Source organism: Bombina bombina, chromosome 4 (genome assembly GCF_027579735.1).
Source record: "Bombina bombina isolate aBomBom1 chromosome 4, aBomBom1.pri, whole genome shotgun sequence".
In the NCBI taxonomy this organism is placed as follows: Eukaryota; Metazoa; Chordata; class Amphibia; order Anura; family Bombinatoridae; genus Bombina; species Bombina bombina.
The window spans coordinates 914,891,887-914,905,619 of NC_069502.1; the positions used below are offsets into that span (position 1 = coordinate 914,891,887).

At 43.0% G+C, this 13,733-nt stretch overlaps 1 protein-coding gene across 7 annotated transcripts in view; it reads left to right on the plus strand.

Moving 5' to 3' along the window:
* Window positions 1–13,733, plus strand: part of BIRC6 (baculoviral IAP repeat containing 6) — an 854,588-nt gene that overhangs the window by 397,311 nt on the left and 443,544 nt on the right. For all 7 annotated transcript variants that reach the window (XM_053711846.1, XM_053711848.1, XM_053711852.1 and 4 more), the window contains exon 39: window positions 11,727–11,880. In XM_053711846.1, coding sequence (XP_053567821.1) covers window positions 11,727–11,880 — 154 coding nt within the window. The remainder of the gene's footprint in view (window positions 1–11,726; window positions 11,881–13,733) is intronic.

Consider the following 13,733-nt stretch of genomic DNA (forward strand, 5'->3'; position numbering starts at 1 on the left):
GGTCGTAACTAAGATCTATTTGCTGTTCTCGGCCATTCTGAGGAGTGAGGTAACTTCAGATCAGGGGACAGCGGGCAGGGTTCACCTGCAAGGAGGTATGTTGCAGTATATTATTTTCTAAGGAATGGAATTGACTGAGAAAATACTGCTAATACCCATATAATGTAAGTGCAGCCTTAAATGCAGTAATAGCGACTGGTATCAGGCTGATATATATGTATGTTACACTGAGGTATTTCTGGGGAATGGAACTTCACTAAGAAAATACTGTGTACATTTAACTTATATTTGAGCCCCCACTGCAGTGTAAGCGACTAGCAGCAGGCTTATTAGTATCATTTAATAATTTTATTTTAAAACGTTTTACTGGCATGTTAATCGTTTTTCTCTGAGGTACTTGGTGATAAAATCTTTTGGGCATTATTTTTCCACATGGCTGTCGTTATTTTTGAATAAATTCAGTTTGCTGAGCTTCCCCACTGCTATAATATGAGTGGGAGGGGCCTATTTTGGCGCTTTCTTGCACAGTAAGAATTCACTCACAGTCTTCCTATTCCTTCCTCCATGATCCAGGACGTCTCTACAGAGCCCAGGGGTCTCCAAAACTAGTTTTGAGGGAGGTAATCACTCACAGCAGACCTGCGAGACTGTGCTTTGACTGTGATAAAACGTTTTTATATCTGTTATCCGTTTTTGGGTATTAAGGGGTTAATCATCCATTTGCTGGTGGGTGCAATCCTTTGCTAACTTATTGCATTTATTGTGAAAATTTGGTTGCTATAACAAATTTGGTTCTTGTAATTCTACTGTGACAGTTTATTAGTGTTTCTTAAAGGCACAGTAACGTTTTTTTATATTGCTTGTAAATTTATTTCAAAAGTTTTTTCCAAGCTTGCTAGTTTCATTGCTAGTCTGTTAAACATGTCTGACACAGAGGAAACTCTTTGTGCAATATGTTTAAAGGCCAATGTGGAGCCCAATAGAAATTTGTGTACTAATTGCATTGATGCTACTTTAAATAAAAGTGTACATGTAAAGAAAATTTCACCAGACAACGAGAGGGATGTTATGCCAACTAACTCTCCTCACGTGTCAGTACCTGCGTCTCCCGCTCGGGAGGTGCGTGATATTGTGGCGCCAAGTACATCAGGGCGGCCCATACAAATCACTTTGCAAGACATGGCTAATGTTATGACTGAAGTATTATCTAAATTGCCAGAAATTAGGGGTAAACGCGACCACTCTGGGGTGAGAACAGAGTGCGCTGATAATATTAGAGCCATGTCTGATACTGCGTCACAATATGCAGAACATGAGGACGGAGAGCTTCATTCTGTGGGTGACGGATCTGATCCAAGTAAACTGGACTCAGACATTTCAAATTTTACATTTAAGCTTGAGAACCTCCGTGTATTGCTAGGGGAGGTATTAGCGGCTCTGAATGATTGTAACACGGTTGCAATTCCAGAGAAAATGTGTAGGCTGGATAGATACTATGCGGTACCGGTGTGTACTGATGTTTTTCCTATACCTAAGAGGCTTACAGAAATTATTAACAAGGAGTGGGATAGATCCGGTGTGCCTTTTTCACCCCCTCCTATATTTCGAAAATTGTTTCCAATAGACGCCACCACACGGGACTTATGGCAGACGGTCCCTAAGGTGGAGGGAGCAGTTTCTACTCTGGCTAAGCGCACCACTATCCCGGTGGAGGATAGCTGTGCTTTTTCAGATCCAATGGATAAAAAGTTAGAGGGTTACCTTAAGAAAATGTTTGTTCAACAAGGTTTTATATTACAACCCCTTGCATGCATTGCGCCTGTCACGGCTGCGGCGGCATTCTGGTTTGAGTCTCTGGAAGAGACCATTAACTCAGTTACATTGGATGAAATTACAGACAAGCTTAGAGTACTTAAGCTAGCCAATTCATTTATTTCCGATGCCGTAGTACACTTTATTAAACTTACGGCTAAGAATTCAGGATTCGCCATTCAAGCGCGCAGAGCACTGTGGCTTAAATCTTGGTCAGCCGATGTAACCTCTAAATCTAAATTGCTTAACATACCTTTCAAAGGGCAGACATTATTCGGGCCCGGTTTGAAAGAAATTATCGCTGACATTACTGGAGGTAAGGGTCATGCCCTGCCTCAAGACAGAGCCAAACCTAGGGCTAGACAGTCTAATTTTCGTGCCTTTCGTAACTTCAAGGCAGGAGCAGCATCAACTTCCTCAGCTCCAAAGCAGGAAGGAACTGTTGCTCGCTACAGACAGGGCTGGAAACCTAACCAGTCCTGGAACAAGGGCAAGCAGGCCAGAAAGCCTGCTGCCGCCCCTAAGACAGCATGAGGTGAGGGCCCCCGATCCGGAAACGGATCTAGTGGGGGGCAGACTTTCTCTCTTCGCCCAGGCTTGGGCAAGAGATGTCCAGGATCCCTGGGCTTTAGAGATCATATCTCAGGGATATCTTCTGGACTTCAAAGCTTCTCCTCCAAAAGGGAGATTTCATCTTTCAAGGCTGTTAACAAACCAGCTAAAGAGAAAAGCGTTTCTACGCGGTGTACAAGACCTTTTACTAATGGGAGTGATCCATCCAGTTCCGCGGTCGGAACACGGACAAGGGTTTTACTCAAATCTGTTTGTGGTTCCCAAGAAAGAGGGAACCTTCAGACCAATTTTGGACTTAAAGATCCTAAACAAATTCCTAAGAGTTCCATTGTTCAAAATGGAGACTATTCGGACAATCTTACCTATGATCCAAAGGGGTCAGTACATGACCACAGTGGATTTAAAGGATGCCTACCTCCACATACCGATTCACAAGGATCATTATCGGTACCTAAGGTTTGCCTTCCTAGACAGGCATTACCAGTTTGTGGCTCTTCCCTTCGGGTTAGCCACGGCTCCAAGAATCTTTACAAAGGTTCTGGGCTCTCTTCTGGCGGTACTAAGACCGCGAGGAATTTCGGTAGCTCCGTACCTAGACGACATTCTGATACAAGCGTCAAGTTTCCAGACTGCCAAGTCTCATTCAGAGTTAGTTCTGGCATTTCTAAGGTCGCATGGGTGGAAGGTGAGCGTAGAAAAGAGTTCTCTAAGGCCACTCACAAGAGTTCCTTTCTTGGGGACTCTTATAGATTCTGTAGAAATGAAAATTTACCTGACAGAAGACAGGTTAACAAAACTTCTAAATGCTTGCTGTGTCCTTCATTCCATTCAACACCCGTCAGTGGTTCAATGCATGGAGGTAATCGGCTTAATGGTAGCGGCAATGGACATAGTACCTTTTGCACGCCTGCATCTCAGACCACTACAATTGTGCATGCTAAGTCAGTGGAATGGGGATTACTCAGATTTGTCCCCTATGCTGAATCTGGATCAAGAGACCAGAGATTCTCTTCTATGGTGGCTTTCTCGGCCACATCTGTCCAGGGGATGCCCTTCAGCAGGCCAGACTGGACAATTGTAACAACAGACGCCAGCCTACTAGGTTGGGGCGCTGTCTGGAATTCCCTGAAGGCTCAGGGATCATGGACTCAGGAGGAGAGTCTACTTCCAATAAACATTCTGGAATTGAGAGCAGTTCTCAATGCTCTTCTGGCTTGGCCTCAGCTAGCAACTCTGAGGTTCATCAGGTTCCAGTCGGACAACATCACGACTGTGGCTTACATCAACCATCAGGGAGGGACAAGGAGTTCCCTAGCGATGATGGAAGTCTCAAAGATAATTCGCTGGGCAGAGTCTCACTCTTGCCACCTGTCAGCGATCCACATCCCAGGTGTGGAGAACTGGGAGGCGGATTTCCTAAGTCGCCAGACTTTTCATCCGGGGGAGTGGGAACTTCACCCGGAGGTATTTGCACAACTGCTTCGGCGTTGGGGCAAACCAGATCTGGATCTCATGGCGTCTCGCCAGAACGCCAAGCTTCCTTGTTACGGATCAAGATCCAGGGACCCGGAAGCGGTTCTGATAGATGCTCTGACAGCACCTTGGGTCTTCAACATGGCTTATGTGTTTCCACCCTTCCCGATACTTCCTCGTCTGATTGCCAGGATCAAGCAGGAGAGAGCATCGGTCATTCTAATAGCGCCTGCGTGGCCACGCAGGACCTGGTATGCAGATCTAGTGGATATGTCGTCCTGTCCACCATGGTCTCTGCCTCTGAGACAGGACCTTCTGGTTCAGGGTCCTTTCAAACATCCAAATCTAATTTCTCTGAGCCTGACTGCATGGAGATTGAACGCTTGATTCTATCAAAGCGTGGATTCTCGAAGTCAGTGATTGATACCTTAATACAGGCTAGGAAACCTGTTACCAGGAAAATTTACCATAAAATATGGCGTAAATACTTACATTGGTGCGAATCCAAGAGTTACTCATGGAGTAAGGTTAGGATTCCTAGGATATTGTCTTTTCTACAAGAAGGCTTAGAAAAGGGTTTATCTGCTAGTTCGTTAAAGGGACAGATCTCAGCTCTGTCCATTCTTTTGCACAAGCGTCTGTCAGAAGTTCGACGTTCAGGCTTTTTGTCAGGCTTTGGCCAGGATTAAGCCTGTGTTTAAAACTGTTGCTCCGCCATGGAGCTTAAATTTAGTTCTTAATGTTTTACAGGGTGTTCCGTTTGAACCCCTTCATTCCATTGATATCAAGCTGTTATCTTGGAAAGTTCTGTTCCTAATGGCTATTTCCTCGGCTCGAAGAGTCTCTGAGTTATCAGCCTTACATTGTGATTCCCCTTATCTGATTTTTCATTCAGACAAGGTAGTTCTGCGAACTAAACCTGGGTTCTTACCTAAGGTAGTCACTAACAAGAATATCAATCAAGAGATTGTTGTTCCTTCATTGTGCCCTAATCCTTCCTCAAAGAAGGAACGACTTCTGCACAATCTGGACGTTGTCCGGGCCCTGAAATTCTATTTACAGGCAACTAAAGATTTTCGACAAACTTCTTCCCTGTTTGTCGTTTATTCGGGACAGAGGAGAGGTCAAAAGGCTTCGGCTACCTCTCTCTCCTTCTGGCTTCGTATCATAATACGTTTAGCCTATGAGACTGCTGGACAGCAGCCTCCTGAAAGAATTGCAGCTCATTCTACCAGAGCTGTGGCTTCCACTTGGGCCTTTAAAAATGAGGCCTCTGTTGAACAGATTTGCAAGGCTGCAACTTGGTCTTCACTTCACACCTTTTCCAAATTTTACAAATTTGACACTTTTGCTTCTTCGGAGGCTGTTTTTGGGAGAAAGGTTCTTCAGGCAGTGGTTCCTTCCGTGTAAAGGTCCTACCTGTCCCTCCCGTCATCCGTGTACTTTTAGCTTTGGTATTGGTATCCCATAAGTAATGGATGACTCGTGGACTGACTACACTTAACAGGAGAAAACATAATTTATGCTTACCTGATAAATTCCTTTCTCCTGTAGTGTAGTCAGTCCACGGCCCGCCCTGTTTTTACGGCAGGTCTAAATTTTAAATTAAACTCCAGTCACCACTGCACCCTATAGTTTCTCCTTTCTCGTTTGGTTTTGGTCGAATGACTGGGTATGACGTAGAGGGGAGGAGCTATATAGCAGCTCTGCTTGGGTGATCCTCTTGCACTTCCTGTTAGGGAGGAGATATAATCCCATAAGTAATGGATGACCCGTGGACTGACTACACTACAGGAGAAAGGAATTTATCAGGTAAGCATAAATTGTTTTCTTCTGTTAAGTGTGATCAGTCCACGGGTCATCATTACTTCTGGGATATTACTCCTCCCCAACAGGAAGTGCAAGAGGATTCACCCAGCAGAGCTGCACATAGCTCCTCCCCTCTACGTCACTCCCAGTCATTCTCTTGCACCCAACGACTAGATAGGATGTGTGAGAGGACTATGGTGATTATACTTAGTTTTATATCTTCAATCAAAAGTTTGTTATTTTAAAATAGCACCGGAGTGTGTTATTACCTCTCTGGCAGAGTTTGAAGAAGAATCTACCAGAGTTTTGCTATGATTTTAGCCGGAGTAGTTAAGATCATATTGCTGTTCTCGGCCATCTGAGGAGTGAGGTAAACTTCAGATCAGGGAACAGCGGGCAGATGAATCTGCATAGAGGTATGTAGCAGTTTTTATTTTCTGACAATGGAATTGATGAGAAAATCCTGCCATACCGATATAATGTCATGTATGTATACTTTACACTTCAGTATTCTGGGGAATGGTACTTCACTAGAATTACACTGTAAGAAATACATAAAGCTGTTTAATAACTAGAGATTATGTTTAACGTTTTTGCTGGAATGTAAAATCGTTTTCATTTGCTGAGGTACTGTGTGAATAAATGTTTGGGCACTATTTTTCCACTTGGCAGTTGCTTAATCTGTTTTTCTGACAGTTTCTGTTCTCCCTCACTGCTGTGTGTGAGGGGGAGGGGCCGTTTTTTGGCGCTTTTTCTATGCATCAAATATTTCAGTCAGCAACTCATTGTATTCCCTGCATGATCCGGTTCATCTCTACAGAGCTCAGGGGTCTTCAAAACGTATTTTGAGGGAGGTAATTTCTCTCAGCAGAGCTGTGAGAATTATAGTTTGACTGAGATAAAAAACGTTTATTCTGTAATTTGTTTCCTGCTTTCAGAATTTGTTATCTTTGCTAATGGGATTAAACCTTTGCTAAAGTTGTGTTGTTTACAAGGATTGAGGCTATAACTGTTTCAATTTATTAATTTTCAACTGTCATAGATCATCTGTGCTTCTTAAAGGCACAGTACATTTTAATATTATTCTAATTGAATTGTATTTCCAAGTTGCAAGTTTATTTGCTAGTGTGTTAAACATGTCTGATTCAGAGGATGATACCTGTGTCATTTGTTGCAATGCCAAAGTGGAGCCCAATAGAAATTTATGTACTAACTGTATTGATGCTACTTTAAATAAAAGTCAATCTGTACAAATTGAACAAATTTCACCAAACAACGAGGGGAGAGTTATGCCGACTAACTCGCCTCACGTGTCAGTACCTACATCTCCCGCTCAGAGGGAGGTGCGTGATATTGTAGCGCCGAGTACATCTGGGCGGCCATTACAAATCACATTACAGGATATGGCTACTGTTATGACTGAGGTTTTGGCTAAATTACCAGAACTAAGAGGTAAGCGTGATCACTCTGGGGTGAGAACAGAGTGCGCTGATAATATTAGGGCCATGTCAGACACTGCGTCACAAGTGGCAGAACATGAGGACGGAGAACTTCATTCTGTGGGTGACGGTTCTGATCCAAACAGACTGGATTCAGATATTTCAAATTTTAAATTTAAACTGGAAAACCTCCGTGTATTACTAGGGGAGGTGTTAGCGGCTCTGAATGATTGTAACACAGTTGCAATACCAGAGAAAATGTGTAGGTTGGATAAATATTTTGCGGTACCGACGAGTACTGAGGTTTTTCCTATACCTAAGAGACTTACTGAAATTGTTACTAAGGAGTGGGATAGACCCGGTGTGCCGTTCTCACCCCCTCCGATATTTAGAAAAATGTTTCCAATAGACGCCACCACAAGGGACTTATGGCAAACGGTCCCTAAGGTGGAGGGAGCAGTTTCTACCTTAGCTAAGCGTACCACTATCCCGGTGGAGGATAGCTGTGCCTTTTCAGATCCAATGGATAAAAAGTTAGAGGGTTACCTTAAGAAAATGTTTGTTCAAAAAGGTTTTATATTACAACCCCTTGCATGCATTGCGCCGATCACGGCTGCAGCGGCATTCTAGATTGAGTCTCTGGAAGAGAACATTGGTTCAGCTACTCTGGACGACATTACGGACAGGCTTAGAGTCCTTAAACTAGCTAATTCATTCATTTCGGAGGCCGTAGTACATCTTACTAAACTTACGGCGAAGAATTCAGGATTCGCCATTCAGGCACGCAGGGCGCTGTGGCTAAAATCCTGGTCAGCTGATGTTACTTCTAAGTCTAAATTGCTTAATATACCTTTCAAAGGGCAGACCTTATTCGGGCCCGGGTTGAAAGAGATTATCGCTGACATTACAGGAGGTAAAGGCCATGCCCTGCCTCAGGACAAAGCCAAAGCCAAGACTAGACAGTCTAATTTTCGTTCCTTTCGTAATTTCAAAGCAGGAGCAGCATCAACTTCCTCTGCACCAAAACAGGAAGGAGCTGTTGCTCGCTACAGACAAGGCTGGAAACCTAACCAGTCCTGGAACAAGGGCAAGCAGACTAGGAAACCTGCTGCTGCCCCTAAAACAGCATGAATTGAGGGCCCCCGATCCGGGATCGGATCTAGTGGGGGGCAGACTTTCTCTCTTCGCCCAGGCTTGGGCAAGAGATGTTCAGGATCCCTGGGCGCTAGAGATAATATCTCAGGGATACCTTCTGGACTTCAAATACTCTCCTCCAAGAGAGAGATTTCATCTGTCAAGATTGTCAACAATCCAGACAAAGAAAGAGGCGTTTCTACGCTGCGTACAAGAGCTCTTGTTAATGGGAGTAATCCATCCAGTTCCACGATCGGAACAGGGACAGGGGTTTTACTCAAATCTGTTTGTGGTTCCCAAAAAAGAGGGAACTTTCAGACCAATCCTGGACTTAAAGATCCTAAACAAATTCCTAAGAGTTCCATCGTTCAAGATGGAGACTATTCGGACAATTTTACCTATGATCCAAGAGGGTCAATACATGACCACTGTAGATTTAAAAGATGCTTACCTTCACATACCGATTCACAAAGATCATTATCGGTACCTAAGGTTTGCCTTCCTAGACAGGCATTACCAGTTTGTGGCTCTTCCATTCGGATTGGCTACAGCTCCAAGAAGCTTCACAAAGGTTCTGGGTGCTCTTCTGGCGGTACTAAGACCGCGGGGAATCTCGGTAGCTCCATACCTAGACGACATTCTGATACAAGCTTCAAGCTTTCAAACTGCCAAGTCTCATACAGAGTTAGTGCTGGCATTTCTAAGGTCACATGGATGGAAGGTGAACGAAAAGAAAAGTTCACTCGTTCCACTCACAAGAGTTCCCTTCCTGGGGACTCTTATAGATTCTGTAGAAATGAAGATTTACCTGACAGAGGACAGGCTAACAAGACTTCAAAGTGCTTGCCGCACCCTTCATTCCATTCAACACCCGTCAGTGGCTCAATGCATGGAGGTAATCGGCTTAATGGTAGCGGCAATGGACATAGTACCCTTTGCACGCTTACACCTCAGACCACTGCAACTGTGCATGCTAAGTCAGTGGAATGGGGATTACTCAGACTTATCCCCTTCTCTGAATCTGGATCAAGAGACCAGAAATTCTCTTCTATGGTGGCTTTCTCGGCCACATCTGTCCAGGGGGATGCCATTCAGCAGACCAGACTGGACAATTGTAACAACAGACGCCAGCCTTCTAGGTTGGGGTGCCGTCTGGAATTCTCTGAAGGCTCAGGGACAATGGAGTCAGGAGGAGAGTCTCCTGCCAATAAACATTCTGGAATTGAGAGCAGTTCTCAATGCCCTCCTGGCTTGGCCCCAGTTGACAACTCGGGGGTTCATCAGGTTTCAGTCGGACAACATCACGACTGTAGCTTACATCAACCATCAGGGAGGGACAAGAAGCTCCCTAGCTATGATGGAAGTATCAAAGATAATTTGCTGGGCAGAGTCTCACTCTTGCCACCTGTCAGCAATCCACATCCCGGGAGTGGAGAACTGGGAGGCGGATTTCTTAAGTCGTCAGACTTTTCATCCGGGGGAGTGGGAACTTCATCCGGAGGTCTTTGCCCAAATACTTCGACGTTGGGGCAAACCAGAGATAGATCTCATGGCGTCTCGACAGAACGCCAAGCTTCCTCGTTACGGGTCCAGATCCAGGGATCCAGGAGCAGTCCTGATAGATGCTCTGACAGCACCTTGGGACTTCAGGATGGCTTACGTGTTTCCACCCTTCCCGTTGCTTCCTCGATTGATTGCCAGAATCAAACAAGAGAGAGCATCAGTGATTCTAATAGCACCTGCGTGGCCACGCAGGACTTGGTATGCAGACCTGGTGGACATGTCATCCTGTCCACCTTGGTCTCTACCTCTGAAACAGGACCTTCTGATACAGGGTCCCTTCAAACATCAAAATCTAACTTCTCTGAAGCTGACTGCTTGGAAATTGAACGCTTGATTTTATCAAGACGTGGATTTTCTGAGTCAGTTATTGATACCTTAATACAGGCTAGGAAACCTGTTACCAGAAAGATTTACCATAAGATATGGCGTAAATACCTATATTGGTGTGAATCCAAAGGTTACTCTTGGAGTAAGGTTAGGATTCCTAGGATATTGTCTTTTCTACAAGAAGGTTTAGAAAAGGGTTTATCTGCTAGTTCATTAAAGGGACAGATCTCAGCTCTGTCCATTCTGTTACACAAACGTCTGTCAGAAGTTCCTGACGTCCAGGCTTTTTGTCAGGCTTTGGCCAGAATTAAGCCTGTGTTTAAAACTGTTGCTCCACCATGGAGTTTAAACCTTGTTCTTAATGTTTTACAGGGCGTTCCGTTTGAACCCCTTCATTCCATTGATATAAAGTTGTTATCTTGGAAAGTTCTATTTTTAATGGCTATTTCCTCGGCTCGAAGAGTCTCTGAATTATCGGCCTTACATTGTGATTCTCCTTATTTGATTTTTCATTCGGATAAGGTAGTCCTGCGTACTAAACCTGGGTTCTTACCTAAGGTAGTTACTAACAGGAATATCAATCAAGAGATTGTTGTTCCTTCTTTATGCCCAAATCCTTCTTCAAAGAAGGAACGTCTACTGCACAACCTGGATGTAGTCCGTGCTCTAAAATTTTACTTACAGGCAACTAAGGAATTTCGACAAACGTCTTCTCTGTTTGTCATTTACTCTGGGCAGAGGAGAGGTCAAAAAGCTTCCGCTACCTCTCTTTCTTTTTGGCTTCGTAGCATAATTCGTTTAGCTTATGAGACTGCTGGACAGCAGCCTCCTGAAAGAATTACAGCTCATTCTACTAGAGCTGTGGCTTCCACTTGGGCCTTCAAGAATGAGGCCTCTGTTGAACAGATTTGCAAGGCTGCAACTTGGTCTTCGCTTCATACTTTTTCCAAATTTTACAAATTTGACACTTTTGCTTCATCGGAGGCTATTTTTGGGAGAAAGGTTCTTCAGGCAGTGGTTCCTTCTGTATAAAGAGCCTGCCTATCCCTCCCGTCATCCGTGTACTTTTGCTTTGGTATTGGTATCCCAGAAGTAATGATGACCCGTGGACTGATCACACTTAACAAAAGAAAACATAATTTATGCTTACCTGATAAATTCCTTTCTTCTGTAGTGTGATCAGTCCACGGCCCGCCCTGTTTTTAAGGCAGGTAAATATTTTTTAATTTATACTCCAGTCACCACTTCACCCTTGGCTTTTCCTTTCTCGTTGGTCCTTGGTCGAATGACTGGGAGTGACGTAGAGGGGAGGAGCTATGTGCAGCTCTGCTGGGTGAATCCTCTTGCACTCCCTGTTGGGGAGGAGTAATATCCCAGAAGTAATGATGACCCGTGGACTGATCACACTACAGAAGAAAGGAATTTATCAGGTAAGCATAAATTATGTTTTTTCCTTTTTATTGTTGTAAATGCAGCAATGGGAAGGGATACCTGTGAATTTACCATTTCCATTTCGCAAACATTTAATTTGTTTTTTCTTTTGTTTAAATCTGCTTAGTCACTATTTTTCCCCCTATTTCCTTTCTAACTGAAAAGCCAATCAGCAGTACGTGGTATGATTATTGGGGTGCAGATTACGGCACATATAATTACAACCCGTATATAGGAGGAGTTGGAATACCTGTTGCAAAACCACCAGCAGCAGTTGAAAAGAACGGTACACAGACTATAACAGTGTCTGTTTCTCAAGGTGAGCAGTTTACAGACTATATCAATCTTTAGGTATTTCATTTTTTTGCTGTTGGTAACATTTTTTTTGGTGCTGCAATTCAAAGCTTTGGACTTGCTCATAAACATGTCATTTTTAATGTGACTTAAACTTCTGAGTACAACTACAGTTGCATGGTTACTACTCACCATACTATTGTACCTGCAGCTCTCTTTAACGGGACAGTAAAGTCAAAATTAATATTTCATGATACAGACAGAGCATGCAACTTTCCAATTTACTCCCGTTATCAATTTTATGCACTGTTTTTCCTACTGAGCATGTGTAAGAGTTCATCATATATACGTATATGAGCCTGTAATTGGCTGATAGTTATCACATGGAACAGTGGGCAGGGAAATTAAAACAATCTTTGAAATCTTTGAAAATAAAAAAATCTGCTGGCAATTTGAAATTTACTATAAGTGATGTTACTTTGTCTTTTTATTATTAAATTCTACCATGTGTAATGGTCTTATTTTAACTCATTACAGAATCCAGCTGCTAATGCTCTGTTTAATACTGGGCGCCGCCATCTTGTAGCAATTTCACAGATCTGGCTTTTTGAAAGCTGTACTTTGCACTTCAGTTTAGTGGACATAATAGAGAGTGAAAGTGCTACATTTTCAGGTTTTTGCACAGTTTAAAAGTTACATAACATATAATCGCCAACATTGCAGCGTGACGAGACCGAACATCACTATCTGATAATTGCAAGTGGTTACACTAAGGGAACAACTTTGAAGACACCAGCAACTGGTGTTTAGTAACCATCCTACTGTAGTTGTATTCTGCAGTTTAATGTCCCTTTAAGAGCTAGAGAGTTTCCTGAAACATTGCTTGGGACAAATAACTTAAAGGGACAATGTACACAAGATTTTTCTTTGCATACATGTTTTGTAGATGATCCATGTATATAGGCCATCTGGGTTTGTTTTTGTAACAATGTATAGTTTTGCTTTTAAAATTTTCAAGCCCCAAAGATTTAGATATATACTGATGTATACAGACTTCAGATTGCTTCTGTGTGTATAATGGGTCTTTTCATATGCAGTGGAGGGGGGGGGGGGTCTGCTCTCAGCCCCTTTTAGTGGGTTTCCCAGGATTATCTCATCAACATTGCTAAATTGGGTGCTTTTAAAAGGTTTTATACTGGATTTTTATATCCATATCGGTTTATATTATTCTTTATAGTAGTGTCTATTACATGCAGTTAAATGAAAATTGGTGTATACTGCCCCTTTAAATATATTTTTGACTAATAAGGTGTTGCTATTACTACATTTTGTTGGTTATGAACAACAAGCACAGGACAGCGATTCCTGTGGTTTAGGCACTGAAGATTGTGTTACATTGGTGTATCTTCTTATGTCTAACAAAGTGTTTGTTTTTTTTTGTTTTTTTTTTTAAATGGTTAAACTGTGTTCAACCAACAAAGAAAAAGTTTAGCCAACTGTTCCACAAAATGAATAAAAGATAGTAATGATTTCAAAGCTGTAAACCAGTGATGTATGGTAATTTACATTTCTCTTTCCTTATCCATCTCTCTCCCTCTATTCCTGTTTAAGCCCAAAGAATGTTTTAGCATTTACCTGGTGTCTAGTGGGAGAGTTACATGCAGTTCTAATAGGTTAATGGGGCCCTCCCGGTTAATGTCAAAGCAGAGTGCTGTTTAGTGTATTACTTATCCTGCTCTTCAGTATATAGTTTGCCAACTTGCACTGTTCATTGGAGGTCACTGTCTGTGTAGCGCTACAACAAATTGCAGACATTTCCCATGCCATGCTGTACTTCTTCTTTATGAGCTTTCCCAGCAGTAAGCTCTGTCATTTTGC